General features: G+C 38.6%; 1 protein-coding gene across 12 annotated transcripts in view; it reads left to right on the top strand.

Annotated features, from left to right (window-relative positions):
• The window catches only part of LTBP1 (latent transforming growth factor beta binding protein 1), a 417,364-nt gene that overhangs the window by 314,263 nt on the left and 84,851 nt on the right, over positions 1–18,250 (top strand). For all 12 annotated transcript variants that reach the window (XM_082426963.1, XM_082426964.1, XM_082426966.1 and 9 more), the window contains 3 exons: positions 3,259–3,381; positions 10,171–10,293; positions 12,809–12,931. In XM_082426963.1, coding sequence (XP_082283089.1) covers positions 3,259–3,381; positions 10,171–10,293; positions 12,809–12,931 — 369 coding nt within the window. The remainder of the gene's footprint in view (positions 1–3,258; positions 3,382–10,170; positions 10,294–12,808; positions 12,932–18,250) is intronic.

The raw sequence follows: 18,250 nt of genomic DNA, 5'->3' as shown, positions 1-18,250 counted from the left end.
GGAGGTTTGTACCTTTTGATTCTAAATCAAAGACATTTTTAGTGATATTCTACTATATATCATTATCTCCTTAAGAGCATAAGTGCCACTAAGCTCATGTACTTATTTAATTCAAACTGTTCTATCTACAGGATTCTGTTTCCATGCAATTATGACTGTAGTAAGTAAAGAATAAACACATCAGGGTCTCCTAGATATTTCAAAGCATTCTGCTTCATCGTTAATCATGGTAGTAGCCTGGTAAAATAGAAGTTTTGTAAGTATCTCCTGAATGGTAATCTGCAATGCCTGTTAATTTACTTTAAGAGAAAATATGGTCTTAGAAATTAATTTTACTGTTATATTCTGCAGTCTTATAAATCACACTCTCTGGTGCATGAAAAATTAAAAAGAGCAACTTGATACATTTTTCATCTTGTTAACGTTTTTGAAACCAAACCAGATCCTAGACATGACATTTTTACATTGCTGTTGGAATTTCCATGCCCAGCGTCTATGTTCATTCTGTCCCATTATTTATTTTGGCTCCAGTGTTTGGCTTCTTCTTTGAAGTAGTTTGCTTTCAATGTTTACAAAAGTGGACTCCCACAACCAAAGAAAGGATGGATAATGAGTCTGTCTGAAAGTGTTATTTTTGTTTGTAATGGAATAGGGTCACTCTACTATAATTAGTGATGTTGTGAAAGCAAGGCAGAACGCCTAGGCAGTGTCAATTACTTGGCTGTTTTCAATATGCATATGGCATATACACACTTGCACACACACAAGATCCCCCGTGCCTTATTTTGGTAATACTCTACTTCTGAATTCCATTGTAAAAAAGAAAAAGATAGAGTACAGTTTTAATGAAATGCAGTGCAAATGAATGATTGCTGACTTAAAACTAGGTCTCTGTTAATGTGCTCGTGATTCTCTGTTAATACTGAGGTGGAAAGCTGTATTGCTTTTGCGGCGAGCATTGTGAAGTGAAATGGATACAATCAAGAGCCTTTTCCTTTTTATTGTTTGTCTGCCTTATGTATAAAATACTTTGATTAAGTTGTAGCCCACTGTAAAGTTAAGTATAAATTGTGATGCTGTGTATATTTTTGGCACTTTGTGGTTGAAGTTTTTTCTCTTTAAATTTTTGGTTATTTATGCTACATTATATACCTTCTTTCTGCAATATATAGTGGACTTACCCAGGGGCATTCAAATGGGGCACAGAACTCAAATTTTTCTTTTTGAATTAACAATATTCTAGTAGGAGCTTAATGAAAGTTTGTTGAATGAAATCAGTGAACACTTAGATAATGATTATTGATATAAATGCTATGTTAGCAAATCATAAAAACAAAGTCATGCTTTTTCTGTTTAACTGTTTCTATCTCTAGACTTAACTTTGCCTATGACAGAACCTTACAGTTTAAAAGATGGTCTTTGGAGTTAGGCTGACTGAGTTCAAATCTGAGCCATCAGTTTCTAACCACGTGGCCTTGGACAAGCTTTGAACTTCTTTAAATCTCAGTTCCGTCCTCTGTGAAGGGTTAGCCCATACAGATTTTGGTAGCATTAAATGAGAGAATATGTGTAAAGCCTTCAGTGCCTTCATACAGTAAGTGCCTGATAAGGATTAGCTATTATTCCATTGTATATATTTGCCACATCTTCTTTATCCATTCATCTGTCGATGGACACTTAGGTTGCTTCCATGTCCTGGCTATTGTAAATAGAGCTGCAATGAACATTATGGCACATGACTCTTTGAATTATGGTTTTCTCAGGGTATATGCCCAGTAGTGGGATTGCTGGGTCGTATGGTAGTTCTATTTTTAGTTTTGTAAGGAACCTCCATAGTGGCTGTATCAATTTACATTCCCACCCGCAGTGCAAGAGGGTTCCCTTTTCTCCACACTCTCTCCAGCATTTATTGTTTGTAGATTTTTTGATGATGGCCATTCTGACTGGTGTGAGGTGATAACCTCATTGTAGTTTTGATTTGCATTTCTCTAATGATTAGTGATGTTGAGCATCCTTTCATGTGTTTGTTGGCAATCTGTATATCTTCTTTGGAGAAATGTCTGTTTAGGTCTTCTGCCCATTTTTGGATTGGGTTGTTTGTTTTTTTGATATTGAACTGCATGAGCTGCTTGTAAATAAAAAGAAACGAAATTGAGTTATTTTTATTGAGGTGGATGGACATAGAGTCTGTCATACAGAGTGAAGTAAGTCAGAAAGAGAAAAACAAATACCGTATGCTAACACATATATATGGAATCTAAAAAAAAAAAATGTAAAATTGATAGCTAGTGGGAAGCAGCGCATAGCACAGGGAGATCAGCTCGGTGCTTTGTGACCACCTAGAGGCGGGGAATAGGGAGGGTGCGAGGGAGGGAGATGCAAGAGGGAAGGGATATGGGGATATATGTATATGTATAGCTGATTCACTTTGTTATAAAGCAGAAACTAACACACCATTGTAAAGCAATTCTACTCCAATAAAGATGTTAAAAAAAAAAAGATTAGCTATTATTATTGTATCTGCCTCTTCAGCCTATACCCCACCTTCAAACTACCCATTAGGCTTATGTTTGTCCCCTAGATTGTTTTTTTTTCTTTAATCACTGATTCAATGCCATCTTAGAATGTTTTGCCAGATTTTTTTTCACCTTTCTGTTAAAACTTTCCCATGGTTTTTCCGGGTCATGAGTCATATCTCTTGCTTCGGTAAACGCTCACATTCTACTGAAGTTCATCAGTTCCCTAACTAGACCTCCACACGTCTGTGGTTCTTTGGAATATTTTATCTTGCAGGGGATGTTACTCTACATCTATCCTCTCTTTCTCCCTCCCCTCTAAAACAACCCTTCCATTGAGTTTATTTGTAGAGCATGTTTGGTTCCTTTTTTGAGTTACTTTGCAGAAAGTAAATTAAGCCACGGAACCATCATACATATACCTCATACCAGAGCTTCTCCTCCTCTTAAGGGCTAATTTGAAAGCTTATCTTAAAGAACCTGCCCCTCTTGGGAATTCTCTGGTGGTCCAGTGGTTAGGACTCCACACTGTCACTGCTGAGGGCCTGGGTTCAATCCCTGGTTGGGGAACTAAAAATCCCAGAAGCCGCATGGTGCGGCCAAAAAAAAGAAAAAAGAATCTGCCCCTCTTTAGAAGATCCACTATTTCTGTTTCTAACCAAATTCAACTTTATTTATGTTTTATTTCTTTTTTTCCTCTTTGTCTTTTTTTCCCCCTTTCCATTATACCCCATTCTTTAAGATGTGGATGAATGCCTGGAACCAGATATCTGCACAAATGGTACTTGCTCCAACCTCGAAGGATCCTACATGTGTTCATGCCACAAGGGCTATACCCCAACTCCAGACCACAAGCACTGTAAAGGTAAATACTGTGATCAGATGTCTCATTTTTATTTGAACTGCATTTAAAAACATATTAGAGTAACTAGCCTTAAAAAAGGGAAACATACTACCTGTCATTTATTTTGATTGAGCTACTTGGAGCACATTTTGGTTGACATCTTTGAAAGTGACTCCTCATGGTGATTAAATACAGACCCTATCTGTTTACATAGAGAAAAACAGTGTTTTTTTTAGAGAATATCTGTAAACCACAGATCTATTTTGTTTTTTCCAGTTATAGAAACGATACATGCAGTTGTACAACTCTGTGAATATACTAAAAACTATTGAATTGTACACTTTAAATAGATGAATTATGTGGTGTGTGATTTTTATTTCAATAAAATTGCTATTAAAAGACATGCATTTGCTATACGAAATGTAGCAAATGCAGAAAGGTAAAAAAGATAAAGTAATAATCTTTCAACCTCATTTGTGGATATTCATATCTCATGGATATTTTATATCATTATGTTCTGTGTACAGTTTCCTATCTTGCTTTTTATCATTTAATAGTCTATCATGAACATTTTACATTTATTAATAACTCTTTTCAAACATTAGTTTTAAAGGCAGTGTAATATCCCGGTGTATTGCTGTGTCACCATTTTCTTGCTGTTCTTCAGATGTTGAACAACATATTTTTTCCAGCTTCTGATTATTATGTAAAAATAAAACCTAACAGGCATCTCTTTAAAAAATAAACCTTTGCCTGAATTTCCGGATTACTTCCTTATTTGTATAAGTGGAAGAATCAGGCAAAATGTTCTGTGTTTAACTATTTCAATAGAGAACACTAATTTCTAATTTTAAAATATGTGTTTCTTTTACTTCTAAAAGATTTAATATGTATTTTATGTGCTCATTTCCTTTAATAATTTCCTAAACACTTCTAATTATTAAACACTTATTTCATACATCTGTTAAACATTTGTATTTCCTCTTTTGCAAATTTGTTAATACCTTTTCCCATTAATCAAGTTTTTAAGTCAATGTGTATGAACACTTTATATATAGGATATATATATATAAACCTATGTACAGTGTATATATTTAACATATACCGTTTTCTTTAGAATATTAGTGTAATTTGTCCAAGGTTTCGCTAATTTTTTAAATAATTTTTTAAGAAATTTTCATTTTTTTCTGCAGTTAAATCTATGGACTGTTTCCATTCTGCTATCTTCCATCACTTTTATACCTAAAAGCATGCTCTTTCAAAGGGAGAAAGAGGAAATAAGTAAAAGAATTTTTCTTTACTGTCTCAATGAAAGTGAAGGATCTAAGGTAGTGATTAATTTATCACTGTGGTAGGGAAGCAGTAAACAGATACCCTACTACTGACCTGTAAGAATTGAAGCATCTTCCACTGGCAGTAGGGAATTCACAGACGTCTGGATTTGGTGCCTTACTCCTTCCATGCAGCAGAATACTATCCACTCCCAGGAGAGCATATGAAGTAGGCACATCTCCCTTTTCTCCTGGTCCTTTCCCACATCCGCAGCTTTCCTTCTGACTCCTTAAGCTGGGCATCTCCTCAGAAAAAGTTAAACATGAGAATCACTTGAAAGGTATTATATCTTCCTTACATACAGGACGAATGGTGGCTGAAGGTCTCAACATTAGAACCCACTGTTAATCTTTATTTGATTGCTGTATCTGGTTTATTGCCATAACCTGTCATATTACTTTCTCTTCCCAGTCTGCCTGCTTCTTTTCATCTGCTTATTCATAAAAACCCTTGTAATCGGCCCCTACTTCACATTCCAAATTTGTCACCACTGCTTTCTTCAATTTGCAATCTCTGTCCCATACAACTGATGTCACAACGGCCCTGTGTATATTCTGTGCTTATTTTGACTCAAGTACTTGCTCATGATTATCCTGCCCTGCACACCCATCTTCTTCCTCACTACTGACCTGAATCCTGGCTCTTCCAGGGATTCACTATACAACCTTGGATAAATAATCTCAGGTTTCCTGATATCATGTCATCCCTAAAATTTGAGGATTGGACTCTCTAGAGGGAAAATGCACAGAGTAAATACATGTTGAATGAATGACTCATTACCACCGTCTTCCTCTTGGCATTGCCATCCCAGATGAGGCTGCCCTTCTCTAGTCAGTCTCCCTACTACCTGTGAATTCACACCATCAATTGATGCCACCCCTAGGAACACTCGTATTTTCCAGCCTCTGGGGCACTCTGCTGGGCTGCTGCAGAAGCATCTATTCATCCTTCCTTTCCTTCCTCTCAAGTGTATCAAAGAACCAACGTGTTCCAGGCACTGCGTATGTTACCAAGAGGCTGAAATCTCTCAAAGAACTGTTACTCATTGGAAGAGATGCAAACCTGCATCAGATAATTGGAGACAGTAAAGTACTAAGTAATGAAAGTTAAGTCGTCAGTGATGTCATGTGAATGTCATGTACTCCTGACATTATGTGAGGACCAAAGCACTTTACCTCTGTGCTATTCTTTCCAAAAACCTGTAACCCCAGTCTTAATTATGAGAAAAACATCAGACAAGTCCAAATTGGGGACATTCTGTAGAATTCTGGCCCATATCCTCAAGGCAATTGACGTTGTCAAAACAAGGAAAGACTGAGTGGAGAGATGAGACACCTGAATATAATGTGGTCCCCTGGATTGGATCCTGGAACAGAAAGAGGACCTGCATGGAAAAACTGGTGAAATCCAAATAAGTCTGGAGTTTAGGGTTTTTTTTTCTTTTAAAAGGCAGTATGTCATATTCTAGCTGTGATACTCTGAAGCTGTGTTAGCTTGGATAAGTTATCTCATTTCGCCAAGCCTTACTTGCTCATCTGCAAGAAGGTAACAATAATGGCACCTATGAGGGTTGATGTGAGGATTGCATGAGAAAATATAGGGTAATGAGATATCAGAGATAATACATGGAGGGTGAGATATAAGGCAGGGACAGAGCATGACATTTTGTGGTAGATGTTGTTATTCACCGAATAATAGGCATGTACAAAGTTCTGCTGAAGCCAAGAAGTGTGTGACTAATTCTGATTGCATGTTTCTGGGAAGGGTTTGCAGAGGTGTCGCTATTTGAACTTGGTCTTAAAATATTGAATACAGAGGGGAGAAAACCTTATAGGGCAGAGGAAACAGCACATATCAAAGCTTGGAGGTGGGAAAGGGCTGTTATGTCTACTTGCCATTTAAATTTGCCCTCTACTCTGATTCTCCTGGTGTCTTTCCATGACAGCCTGGGATAGGATCAGGCAAGATCCCCATCTGGAGAAACCTACATATGCACTAGTTGTTTTCCTTACTCCCCAATCAAAGCCTTTCCTTTTTACAGTAACAAATTGTATAACATCCTTTTTCTTTAATTATTTCATAATCTTTCCCAAACGACCTCAGTTCACAGATGTCAAGTTTACCCAGATCATAAATCTGTTTTCCAACATTGCAGTAAGTCTGCTAATTTCATTCTGTTGATAGTCCTAAATATTGACTGTGTCTTCACCTCACTCAATGTACTGACAACTCTTTTCAGGTTGTAAATACATTATCTAGTGTATTAATCCATTACTTATCTGTATCTTTTTGTATTTGTATCTTTGTATTTCTTTGTACATTTTAGTGCTGTATGTACTAAATGTATAAATACCTAGAGATAGTCTCTATTTTAACTCTGAGCAGGACTTATCATAATAATATGTGCAAAAAGTCCCTTAAAGAAATACCTTTTGGGACTTCCCTGGTGGCACAGTGGTTAATAATCTGCCTGCCAATGCAGGGGACACGGGTTCGAGCCCCGGTCCGGGAAGATCCCATATGCCACGGAGCACCTAAGCCCGTGCGCCACAACTACTGAGCCTGTGCTCTAGAGCCCGAGAGTCACAACTACTGAAGCCCAAGTGCCTAGAGCCCGTGCTCCACAAAAAGAGAAGCCACCACAATGAGAAGCCCACACACCGCAATGCAGAGTAGCCCCTGCTCGCTGCAACTAGAGAAAGCCTGCATGCAGCAACGAAGACCCAATACAGCCAAAATAAAAAGAAATAAAATAAATAAATTTATTTAAAAAAACAAACAAATACCTTTTATGAAGAATAATATTTTCTGTTCATCTCTTGGCACAAGAGAGAGAAGACATTTGTCCTGCATGCCTATTTTATTAGAAAGTGTTCTTTTGGGCTTCCCTGGTGGCGCAGCGGTTGAGAATCTGCCTGCCAACGCAGGGGACACGGGTTCGAGCCCTGGTCTGGGAAGATCCCACATGCCGCGGAGCAACTAGGCCCGTGAGCCACAACTACTGAGCCTGCGCGTCTGGAGCCTGTGCTCCTGGAGCCTGTGCTCCGCAACAAGAGAGGCCGCGATAGTGAGAGGCCCACGCACCGCGATGAAGAGTGGCCCCCGCTTGCCACAACTAGAGAAAGCCCTCGCACAGAAACGAAGACCCAACACAGCCAAAAATAAATAAATAAATTTATAAAAAAAAAAAAAAAGAAAGTGTTCTTTTGTCATAGGAATTTTGTCCCTCATCAGAAAAGAAAAAATTGCTTTTTAATGTGTAGAATTATGCTGCCTCTGTTCCCCTGTGTCCTTTTAAAGACCCAAAGATCACCTCATTCAAGATAACAGAGTTGCCTCGAGTTTTTCCAAATATGTGTATCATTACTTATAATGAATTATTTCTGACAGTCTTCCCAACATAAATGAGTAACTTATGTAAGATGTCTGGTGTATCCTGACAGTACTTGGAATGGAGGGTGTAGTCTTGCTTCAAACATCTTCACATGGGAATGCTTAATTTGTCATCTTCTTTGAGAAAGTCAAAAAGAGGCCAAAGCATTAAAAATGTTGTCAGACATTACGTGAGATCCAACCAGCTACATGAGCTGGTTGGTCTTAAATTCTTGAACTGACGTCTCAAGTATTTTATAGAATGTGCTGAAAGAAAACATGGTGTGGGCTCGTCTTTGCTGTCGACCACTTGAAAAGCTAGTAGTCTGAGAATGCTGGAAAGGTGTGAAATCATTCGTAAGACAAAATTCTTATGTAATTTCTCTACTGGTAGTCAACAGTTGACAGCCAGGAATTATATATAAACAAAAGGGATCAACTTCACAATAAGTGAAAGAAAAGTTTCTAGTAAACTCAAGTAATTTCTGCAAGAAATTAAATCAGAAACAAATTTCTGAACTCCAGTTACATTAATAGTCAATGTGAGCTTTTTCAGGAAACATAACCTGACACCTTGCTTGCATGAAGATAAAATTCAAAAGGTTAATGCCTCACTAGAGGTTAAGAAATGCAGCTTTGCTCAGGAAACAGATAATTGTCAGTAATACTTGAGGGAAAAGACTGTGCAGTTAATTGAGTTCTCCTGGCAAAAAACTTGTAGATGCAAGGGGGGAAAGTGGTGGAGGAGCGTGGTGGTGGTGGGATGAATTGGGAGATTGGGATTGACATGTATACACTAATATGTATAAAATGGATAACTAATAAGAACGTGCTATATAAAAAAATAAATAAACTTGTAGATGCATTTTAAGTAACAGGATATTTTCAGAAGGAAGTACTAGTCAGACATTGATCTTTAGGATGTTATTTCCTTAAAACAAGTTCTGCTCTTTTAAGATCAGGACTCCTCTCTCCCACTCTGAGTACAGGGCTGGTGTGTTTTCATCCACTGTCTCCACTAATCCTCACAGCAAACCTGTAGTGGAGGCGGTGAAGCTCAGTCCTACCATAATTTAATAATCATAAACTCTTACAAACTGACTAGCTATTCAGCAGAACATTCTGAGGCTGTATCCACATAGAGAAGGCAAGACAACATTATCTAATTAGATCAGACCAACCTGACAGCCAAACAAAAACGTTTAGAAAACACGCGCTGCTTCTACCACAAGTGTTCAAGTTATTGAGGAGGCCAGGCTTTTCTTCATTCGTGTAAATTCATATCCACGACTAGGACACTTATAAAGAATTATGTTCTTTCTCAGTCAATAGCTCTATGTTTATTCAAGGCATTTGAAAAAAAATCCTCACTCATCACTTTCTCCTTAGACATTCCAACATCTATCATCAAAACATTACCATGCCTCTTGGCTTTCCTTGTTACTTTGAAAATGAGCTCAGTGTCCTTTAACACAACTGTTTGACCTTATACTTTTCCAGGTTCTTCTAGTACAGTAGAAATGTTTATTTCCTCCCATAACTGCCTCCATTATGGTTTTGTTTTTTAAATTCTTGGGAGAGTTTTAATTCTGCCTTTTTTCTGCCTTCTACAGGCCTGCAAACTGCCTCGTAGCCATTATTTTGTGCTGAGGTTCTTTCTTTTTCCAACTCTAAAATATTTCATGTTGTGTTTGTGCTGTATCCAAAGTATGAGAGAGAGAGAGATGGCAAAGAGCTTGATGTTGTATTGAAAGCAATTTTACTTCGTCATAAATTTATCATCTATTTGTAATTATTTCTTTTCTACAGTTCAGCATACTGAGGTTGATGTGAGGAACACTGGTGGGCTGATTCAAACTAAAATGTAGAGTGCCTCACCTAGGAGAAGTACTATTATTTTTGTGATAATAACCCCAGAATGCATTGGAAAGGGCAGAGCCTTTTTTTCTGCTTATTAAGAATTTTCTACTGTGGGTCATGCCTTAAAAGACCAGCCTGGAAATGGAAGGCTTTGAGGGCAGTAGCTTGGTTTACAGTCTCAAACTTTAGCTAATGGGGTGTTTAGATATAAGAACTAATGTAAAACAATTGTCATTGTGTTTACAGATGTTGACGAATGTCAGCAAGGGAATCTGTGCATAAACGGGCAGTGCAAAAACACCGAGGGCTCCTTCAGGTGTACCTGTGGGCAGGGCTACCAGCTGTCAGCGACAAAAGACCAGTGTGAAGGTAGGAGTGTGGCACCATGAACTACTGTGATTGCAGTTTAAGGCACGTGCCTAAAAAAAAAAAGTGCACTCAGTAAAGTGAGTGGGTTTTGAGAAACTACATACGTGATTGTTTTATTGCGCCAGAAATCAAGGGACTTACACTTAAGTCAGGAAAGTCAATGAATCAGGATGGAAAAAGTCTAAATTTGAAAACTAAGGTATTAGTGATCAGTGGCTGGGCATTACTATTGGAAAGAAAAATGGTTGCTCTCTGTGTAATTCCTTACTTGCAGAAAATTGATTGTATTAAAATCATTTGAAAGTTTCACCTAATAGGATTAACACTTAGAAGGGAATTATGTCAGCCTGGTATTATGTTTTGGAATATTAATGACCTAGTTTTTGTATGCATTGAGCTTTTTAAAATTCTTACTTTAAAAAAAATAATCACTAAACAAGACTTTTCAGGAAGACTGAAATAGCATCCCCCTTATACTCAGGGATAAAGTTTGTGAAATATACCCTGTTCCTACAGGTGATAGTGAGGATTTTGGACCTCGCTGGGGTTGACCTTAGACTTAAAAAAAGTATTTTTCTTCATTGAACTTCGTACAGAATTACAGATTGGCCCTTCAACAACACATGTTTGAACTGCATGGGTCCATTTATATGCAGATTTTTTTCAGTGAATACTTAGTAGAGTACTACACAATCTGTGGTTGGTTGAATCCTCAGATGCAGAACTGTGGAGACAGAAGACCAGCTGTCAGGTTAAATGCGACTTTTTGACTGTGTAGTGGTTGGCACCCCTAACCCCCTCATTGTTCAAGGGTCAACTGTACTTCACTTCCCAACAAGTATATGCTTCCTGAGCTTGAAAATACTATGGTATCAAAAAAAAAAAAAATACTATGGTATCACCAGTGACAAGCACAAGTGTCCAGAGTTCCTGAAAAGAAATGTCATTTAAATGATATTTCTTTAAGAATACACACTGTACACGATCAGTTGTTTTATTATAGGGAAACAAATCATATCCATGTCTGTATGTAAACTTTAGATATTTAATAAGTAGAAAGGTCTCCTGAGGTAGTGTTATAAAAGAGACACTGTATGGTGGTCCTACAAAGGGATCTACCAATATTATCATAACCTTCTTCAATTATCCCTTTCTAGAACATAGAAAGTCATTACAATACCTAATCTAGAGGTGAAGAATGATCAAACACACACAAACACACTCATGTACACAGATAAATTAAGTAATTTGTTCTAGATTCTAGTCCCTCTCAAAGTTTTTATACTTTATTTAATGCATCCTGACCTTTACAGTGCGTGTGATAAGAGTAGAGGTCCACACATAATATAATAAGGCTATCGTGTTCATAGTCCTTCCTTTTGAAGGGCCAGTGATGTCACTCCTAGAGATAAGTCAGACACAGGAGAATCACCCACCAGGTTAGAAATAGGGGCAAACCAATTTTAGGTGCTAAATGCCAGGATAATCAGAATGGTGCTGTAAGCAGAGTAGGATAGAGCAGTGGTGTAGGGTCCCTGTGGTGTTAACTCTTGCAGAATCCCATTGCCAGAAGTAGATACACATACGTAAATGTGATGAATAAAGTTTATCAGCAAACAACATGAAATAAGTGCCTGCTGATTGTTGAAACACTAGGTCATCTAAGGAGTCAAAAAAGATGTGGACATAGGCCCTGCCTCAGGAAAGTCAGAATCTAATGGTGAAAGTAAATGATGGAATACATGCAATATATTATCATGCCTTTTATGTGTGGATGTGATGCAGGCACGTGTGTGAGCCTGAGCTCAGGATTGTGGTTACAGAACAAATAATCTCTAAGCAGAGGATGTGTGTGTCAAGCAAGAGAGATTCAGAGGCAATGTAGGTATCAAATGGGCTGAGAGCAGGGAAGGACCATTAGATTTGCCCAGAAAATCATTGAGAGAGAGAGAAGGTGGAAGCCTGATTGCTAGGGGTCTAAAGGGTAAATTACTGAAAAAGAAGACATTCATGCCATGACACTTTTCAATCAGGGGGGGTCAGCAAACTTCTCCTGTAAAGGGCCAGATAGTATATGAATGTGTGGTGCTATTTTCCAATAAAACTTTATTTATAATAATAGGCAGTGGTGGGCTGTAGCTTGCTGACCCCTGCTTTAGACTATCACAGGCCGTAGTGCTTTTAAACTCAGAGTGTTAAACTTGAACCTATAGAAGGAATTCCAAGAAGCTTCGTTGTGATTCCCAGATTACAGCCAAGTATTTGCCCCTCATCAGTGACCAGTGGAATTAATATGTACAGATTCTTAGCTCATTGCTTAAAATTTTAAGCTCATCTGTTTTTCCCTACTGGGATATTAATGAGTGACCTTTTACTAGAGGTCAGTTTGAGTCACATAATGAAAATTCTAAATTAATTAGAAACCAGATAGTTTATAGACCTCCTTTACATGAATGATTAAAAACTCACTTTTAAAGCACCACTTCTAAGTTTCTTTTTACTCTCTTGCTCATAGATGTTGATGAGTGCCAGCACCGTCATCTCTGCAGTAATGGGCAGTGCAGGAACACGGAGGGCTCCTTCCGCTGTGTTTGTGACCAGGGTTACAGAGCGTCCGCCCTTGGAGACCATTGTGAAGGTGAGAATTGCTCTTGATTGCAGAATCATAAAATGGGAGAATCAGGATCAGGGAAATCTGGACATCAACCTGGCCTCTGTCCTTGACCCCATACTTTTGACTTCACAGTTGAGGACACTAGGTCCCTGTAAGATATTTTCCCCGTGGTCACACAGATAGTGCCAAGAAGTGCATAGAATCAAGGTTTTCCTTACACTACTCAGAGCAGTTATGCCAGAAGAATTATGCCAGCTAAATGAGTAAAGAATCAGTTTAACTCTTCTCAGCTGTGGATGGTTTATCCTGGGTGTATAGTTCTGTATAGCATCCATTGGGAGGCAGGACCAGTGGTACCAACGATCCAAGTAAGTAAAGACAAGTTAATTTTCCAGATAAATGTAAAGTTTTTTAAGCCAGACTTTAATTTTGAGCTTTTCACATAAAATATTTCTTCAGGATAACCCACATGTACAGCATTATGAGATGTTAACCACTTTCACTACCTGCCTTGGCTCAGAACCCCTCTGGGTGGTCAGGGCTGCTGAAGCTGCCTGTCACCAGCCTGTCACTTGTGAATTCTCTGTGTTCACTGTGTTTTTTTCCCACTCATCTGCTGATTTGCTGCATTTAGACCCTGTCAGTTATGAAAGCAGAAATGTGAACGTGGCAGGGTTTGCCTCACATGGTGAGGCAGTGGCTGCTTGAGGGTCTGAACCCCACCTTTGAGAGAAGAGAATGAGCTTTTCAGTGACTGGTTTTGTGGCACATGCTTCAGTGGCCCCAGATACTTTTCGACTTTTCAGTCCCATTGGTTGGGAAGGATCAACTGTACTGTATCCTTCTCTTCTGACCAGAGAACTTGGCTCAAACAGTCACAACCTGTCTGGAGGGCAATTGGTGCTGTTTCAGAGGTGTTAAAATGTACATTATTGTTGAATCAGTGGGTCATCTTCTAGGATTTTATCCTAAGGTAATAATGTTTTACAAAGAGTTAATACAACCAGTGAAAAGTTGTAATCAACATACCTATTGAAAAAATAGGCAAATGATCAAGTGATAAGTCATAATAACAATAATAATTGGTTGTCTGAAAACTGTCGATGGGGAACTCTACAATATATGAGTAAATGTTGATGATTCAACATAGTGGCAATGCGAGATGGAAGAGGCAGTCGTGTTGCTGGGAGCCAGTCATGGAAGAATCTATTCTAGAAGTAGGTAGGTGGTAGGGCACATGCTAAGGCACTGAAAACCTACACTGACCACCAGTATGTTTTTTGCCCTAATTCCTGGCCTAGCCAAGAGGATAGCCAGGCCATTGACTAAGTCTTGGGTAATGGGTGCTTATTATAGGACATGTTCCTCTATTTTGGCTGTTTTAATATGTAACCATTTCACCAGAAGTCCAATATTTTTATTCTAAAACCATCCATTTCATGAAAAGCCAAATAAAAACTTTTCCCTGGCTTGCTTGTCATTATTAATATATATGTTCCGTAAGAAAGCTTCTTTTTAAGTATATAATCAGACTCTTTTCTCTTCAAGTCAGGACTAATTTCCCTAGTGTCTTAGGTTATAAATAGGACTGGAGTCTGAATTAATTCAGAGCTCCCTTTGAAACGATATTAGCACTTCAGCCTGCTAATTCCCAACTAGCACTGTTTCTGACCCTTCCCAGTCTTATGTAGCTGTAATTAACTGAGCTGTGACGGCTCACATGCCTTTCACAGCTGTGGGAGGAAAAGCCATCTTTCTTGTTGGCATTTCTGTTTACATGTGTGATTTTCCTCTCCTAACTCTGGCAGAGACTTGTTTTCTTACAGCGTTATCCTGCAGTCCTGCTGGCCTTCTCGTGGAGTCAGAATCCCAAGCATTGTGCTAATTTCGGTGGGCAACGTACACCAGCACACTCAGTAGCCACTCAGTCTGTGATTCTGGGTGGCCTCAGTTGTCCTGGTTATTAGAGGTCTTGGCATCTCAGCCTTCAAAGGCTCTGCCTCTGACTTGTTTTCCCTCCAGGCACAGTCTCTGCTTCCATGCCTACCTTGGCGTCTTCCCCGGCCCCTTGCTGTGGTTGCTCCATGCTAGTCCCTTGCAAAGCCTGAGAAGAAGATTCATGATTTACTCTGTCTTCCTATGGCCCTTCTCTGTTGGTCATTTCTTTGCAGACCAAATCGAAAAAGGGAAGAAGTGCTAGTATTTCTTACCTTCTGACATTTCTTTCCAAGTCAGAGTCATCCATTTATTCATTTATGCATTCATTCAACAAAAATTTGAGTGTCAAGGATGTGCCAGGCACTGTTCTAGGTACAGGATATACAGCAATAAACCAAACAGACAAAAAGTCCTGCCCTCGTGGAGCTTACATTTTAGTGAAGGAGATAACAATAAACATGATAAATAAATAAACTGTATAGTTTGTTAAATGGCAGTAAATGTTAAGGGGAAAATTAAAGTGGGGTACATGGCGGGTGCTGAGGGAGGGAGGGAGAGTGATGGTCTTAAATAAGTGGGCAAGCAGAGGTTAGCCTGAGATGATGACATTTGATTATTTCTGGGGGAGTGTTCCATGAAAAGGCTTTGTGGAGGAGATTAGGAGCTTGACTTGGGCATTTTCAGTTTGTGTTGCCTACAGTGGGTATCCAAATGAAGATATCTGAAAGGCAATTGGACCTATGTGTTTGGAATTCAGGGGTGAGTTCTGAGCTGGGATTCATCAGCACGTAGACAGTGTTTAAAGCCATGAAGTTGGATGGGATCACCAAGGGAGTGACTGTAGCTAGAAGAGAGAAGTTGTCCAAAGACTGAGTCCTTGTCCCTCATTTATTTAGAAGTGAGGAGGTGATAAGGAACAAGCAGAGGGGATTGAGAAAAAGTGGCAAGGGAAGGAGCAAAACCAGAATCCAAGAGAAGAGAACATTTCAAAGAGGGCGTGATGAGCCTGGGTCAAACATTGCTGCTAGGCAAGATGAGGACCAAAAGTTGACCATAGCATCTAGCCAGGTGGAGGTCCTTGGTGACCGCCAAAGCAGTCTCAGTGGAGAGGTGACCACGACTGACTGTTGCTGTCCTTAAAGCCTGGTGGCCAACTCCTAGAAGAAATTCCTCTTTCATATCACCCTCGTCGGTGGTGTCAGATGATCCCACATTGGGCTCTCTTAATGTTCCACCTACTCTTTTTTTTGCTTTTGAAAATAGAGATCTTGCAAAATTTTTAAACTAAACCAGACTGTAACATAATGCACTGAGTTTTAAAATCTGTGCAATTATTTATAAGCATTTTTAAAATGCTTCCTTTTACTCTCATATACATTATATCTCTTAGATTTTGCAAAGTGAATGAAAATTATTTTAGGATAGGGTGAACAAAGCTGACACGTTTCCGTTATGCTGAGGCACATATATTGGTAGTAGAGTGTTGTTCCTGAAATTCATATCCTCAGGATTCTACTTGCTCTATTTTGAATTGAGATTTTTCACATAATGCTAATGATCAAATGTGCCTTTTCTTATTTTGTGGTCTCAGTTTCCGAAAGAGCAAAGAAAGAAAGGTAAATCTAAAAATGGACCTCCAACTCAACACCTGTTAGAATGGCTGTGGAGCTATTAGAATAAATATGGAACAGTTGGAACTCTCTTATCTTGCTGGTGGGAATGTAAAATGATACAGCCACATTAGAAACTTCAAAAGTGAAACCTACTATGGGACCCAGCCATTCTATTCCTAGGAATTTACTCAAGGAAAATGAAAGCATATATTCACACAAGGACTTACACATGAATGTTTATCAAAACTTCATGCATAATAGCAAAACTGTCAACAGTCCAAATACTCATGATAGGTGAAGGGTAAACAAATCGTGGTACATTCATACAATAGAACACTACTCAGCAATAATGAGGAGAGAGGTATTGATACACATGACAACCTGCATGACTCTCAAAAACACTTTGATGAGCAGAAGAAGCCAAACAGAATAGGGGTACAAGTAACCTTTTGGGGCGATGGAAAGGCCTATACCTTTCTGGTAATGATTGGTCCAGGTTATTCCTTTAGTACATGTTTTATGGCAAAGATCCATAAACAGTAGACTAGAATATCCCCATTTGGCTCAACCACTTCAAAATCATGAAATAAGCAGAGAGTTGGGGCTTAAGAATTATTTTCACAGAATTTATATCTAAAAACCTATTCTCAATTAAATTTGGTTCCACTTTTAAGAATCTTGATCTACCGAAGGTCAGCTAATCAGTGAATAAAACCTTTGTTGGCATAGTCAGGCTTTGCAGGAGGCACTTAGTCCTCGGTGCTATTATCTTTCTTAATTGTGCATGATGGTTCCTTTACGGATTCTTTCACAGAAATTATAACGCCTAAGGCATTAGATTAACAGGAGTGGAGATTTTAAGGTCAGACTGGAAAAAGAGACAAAGGAAAATGTCACCAAGCTTTATGTTTGTCACTACAGAATGACATTCTTACAAAGGTGTGTCATTAATTCCTTAAAAAACATTGCATTTGCAATGATGTTAAGAATCCAACAGTGGATCCTAACAGATATAAATTGATACAGAAATGCCTGTGCCTTGATTGTGATGGTGGTCACAAGAATGTGTCTACACTTGTCAAAACTCATTGAACTGGACTCTTAGACACATTTGTTTTATGTAAATTATACTTCAGTGAAGTTGGAGAAACACACTAAAGAAGAAGTGATAAATCACTTTAGTTGTGACAGAGTCACATCAGCCTTGTTTTACATTTTAGGATCAAGTATTCAGAAAAACACTTTAAACATAGGTGAACCTCATAATAATTTATTTTGATAGAATGAAATTATAAGGTGCTTCTCTTTTATCTGCCCTATGAATGGTACAGAAGGCAGTTAATTAGTTGCTTGGGTTCTATGAGGAATATTTAATTCCTTGTGCCCACATTTTCAACCAGACAGCGAGGCGAATAAGGCAGCAACAGTCTCCATATTCACTTCTTCCTGGACCTCCTCATGTATTTTAGCAGCACTCATAATTATTTGCAAGAAATGCCATAACATGCCAAATTTCTGAGAAAACAAAGGTTTTGTTCTTTAGGTTTCTTCAGTGCTAATGATTTGAATCCTACACATACAGCAGAATCGGGGCTCACGGAGTGTGTTAGGAATAATGAGCTCTGACTAGGAGTAAATGAGGTAATAAACAGCCCTAGTGAAAGATCTGCCTCAAGTTCATGCAGCAAGGGGGGGTCATTAATTGTCTTACATGCTCACAGTCAAGACCCAATATTGGTTACGTAAACCATTTTTAGTTGCATATACGTTGTAAGTACCTACGTTAGAAAAA

The sequence above is a fragment of the Balaenoptera physalus genome, assembly GCF_965194825.1.
Source record: "Balaenoptera physalus genome assembly, chromosome: 15".
NCBI lineage: Eukaryota > Metazoa > Chordata > Mammalia > Artiodactyla > Balaenopteridae > Balaenoptera > Balaenoptera physalus.
This window is presented reverse-complemented; position numbering and strand designations above follow the sequence as displayed.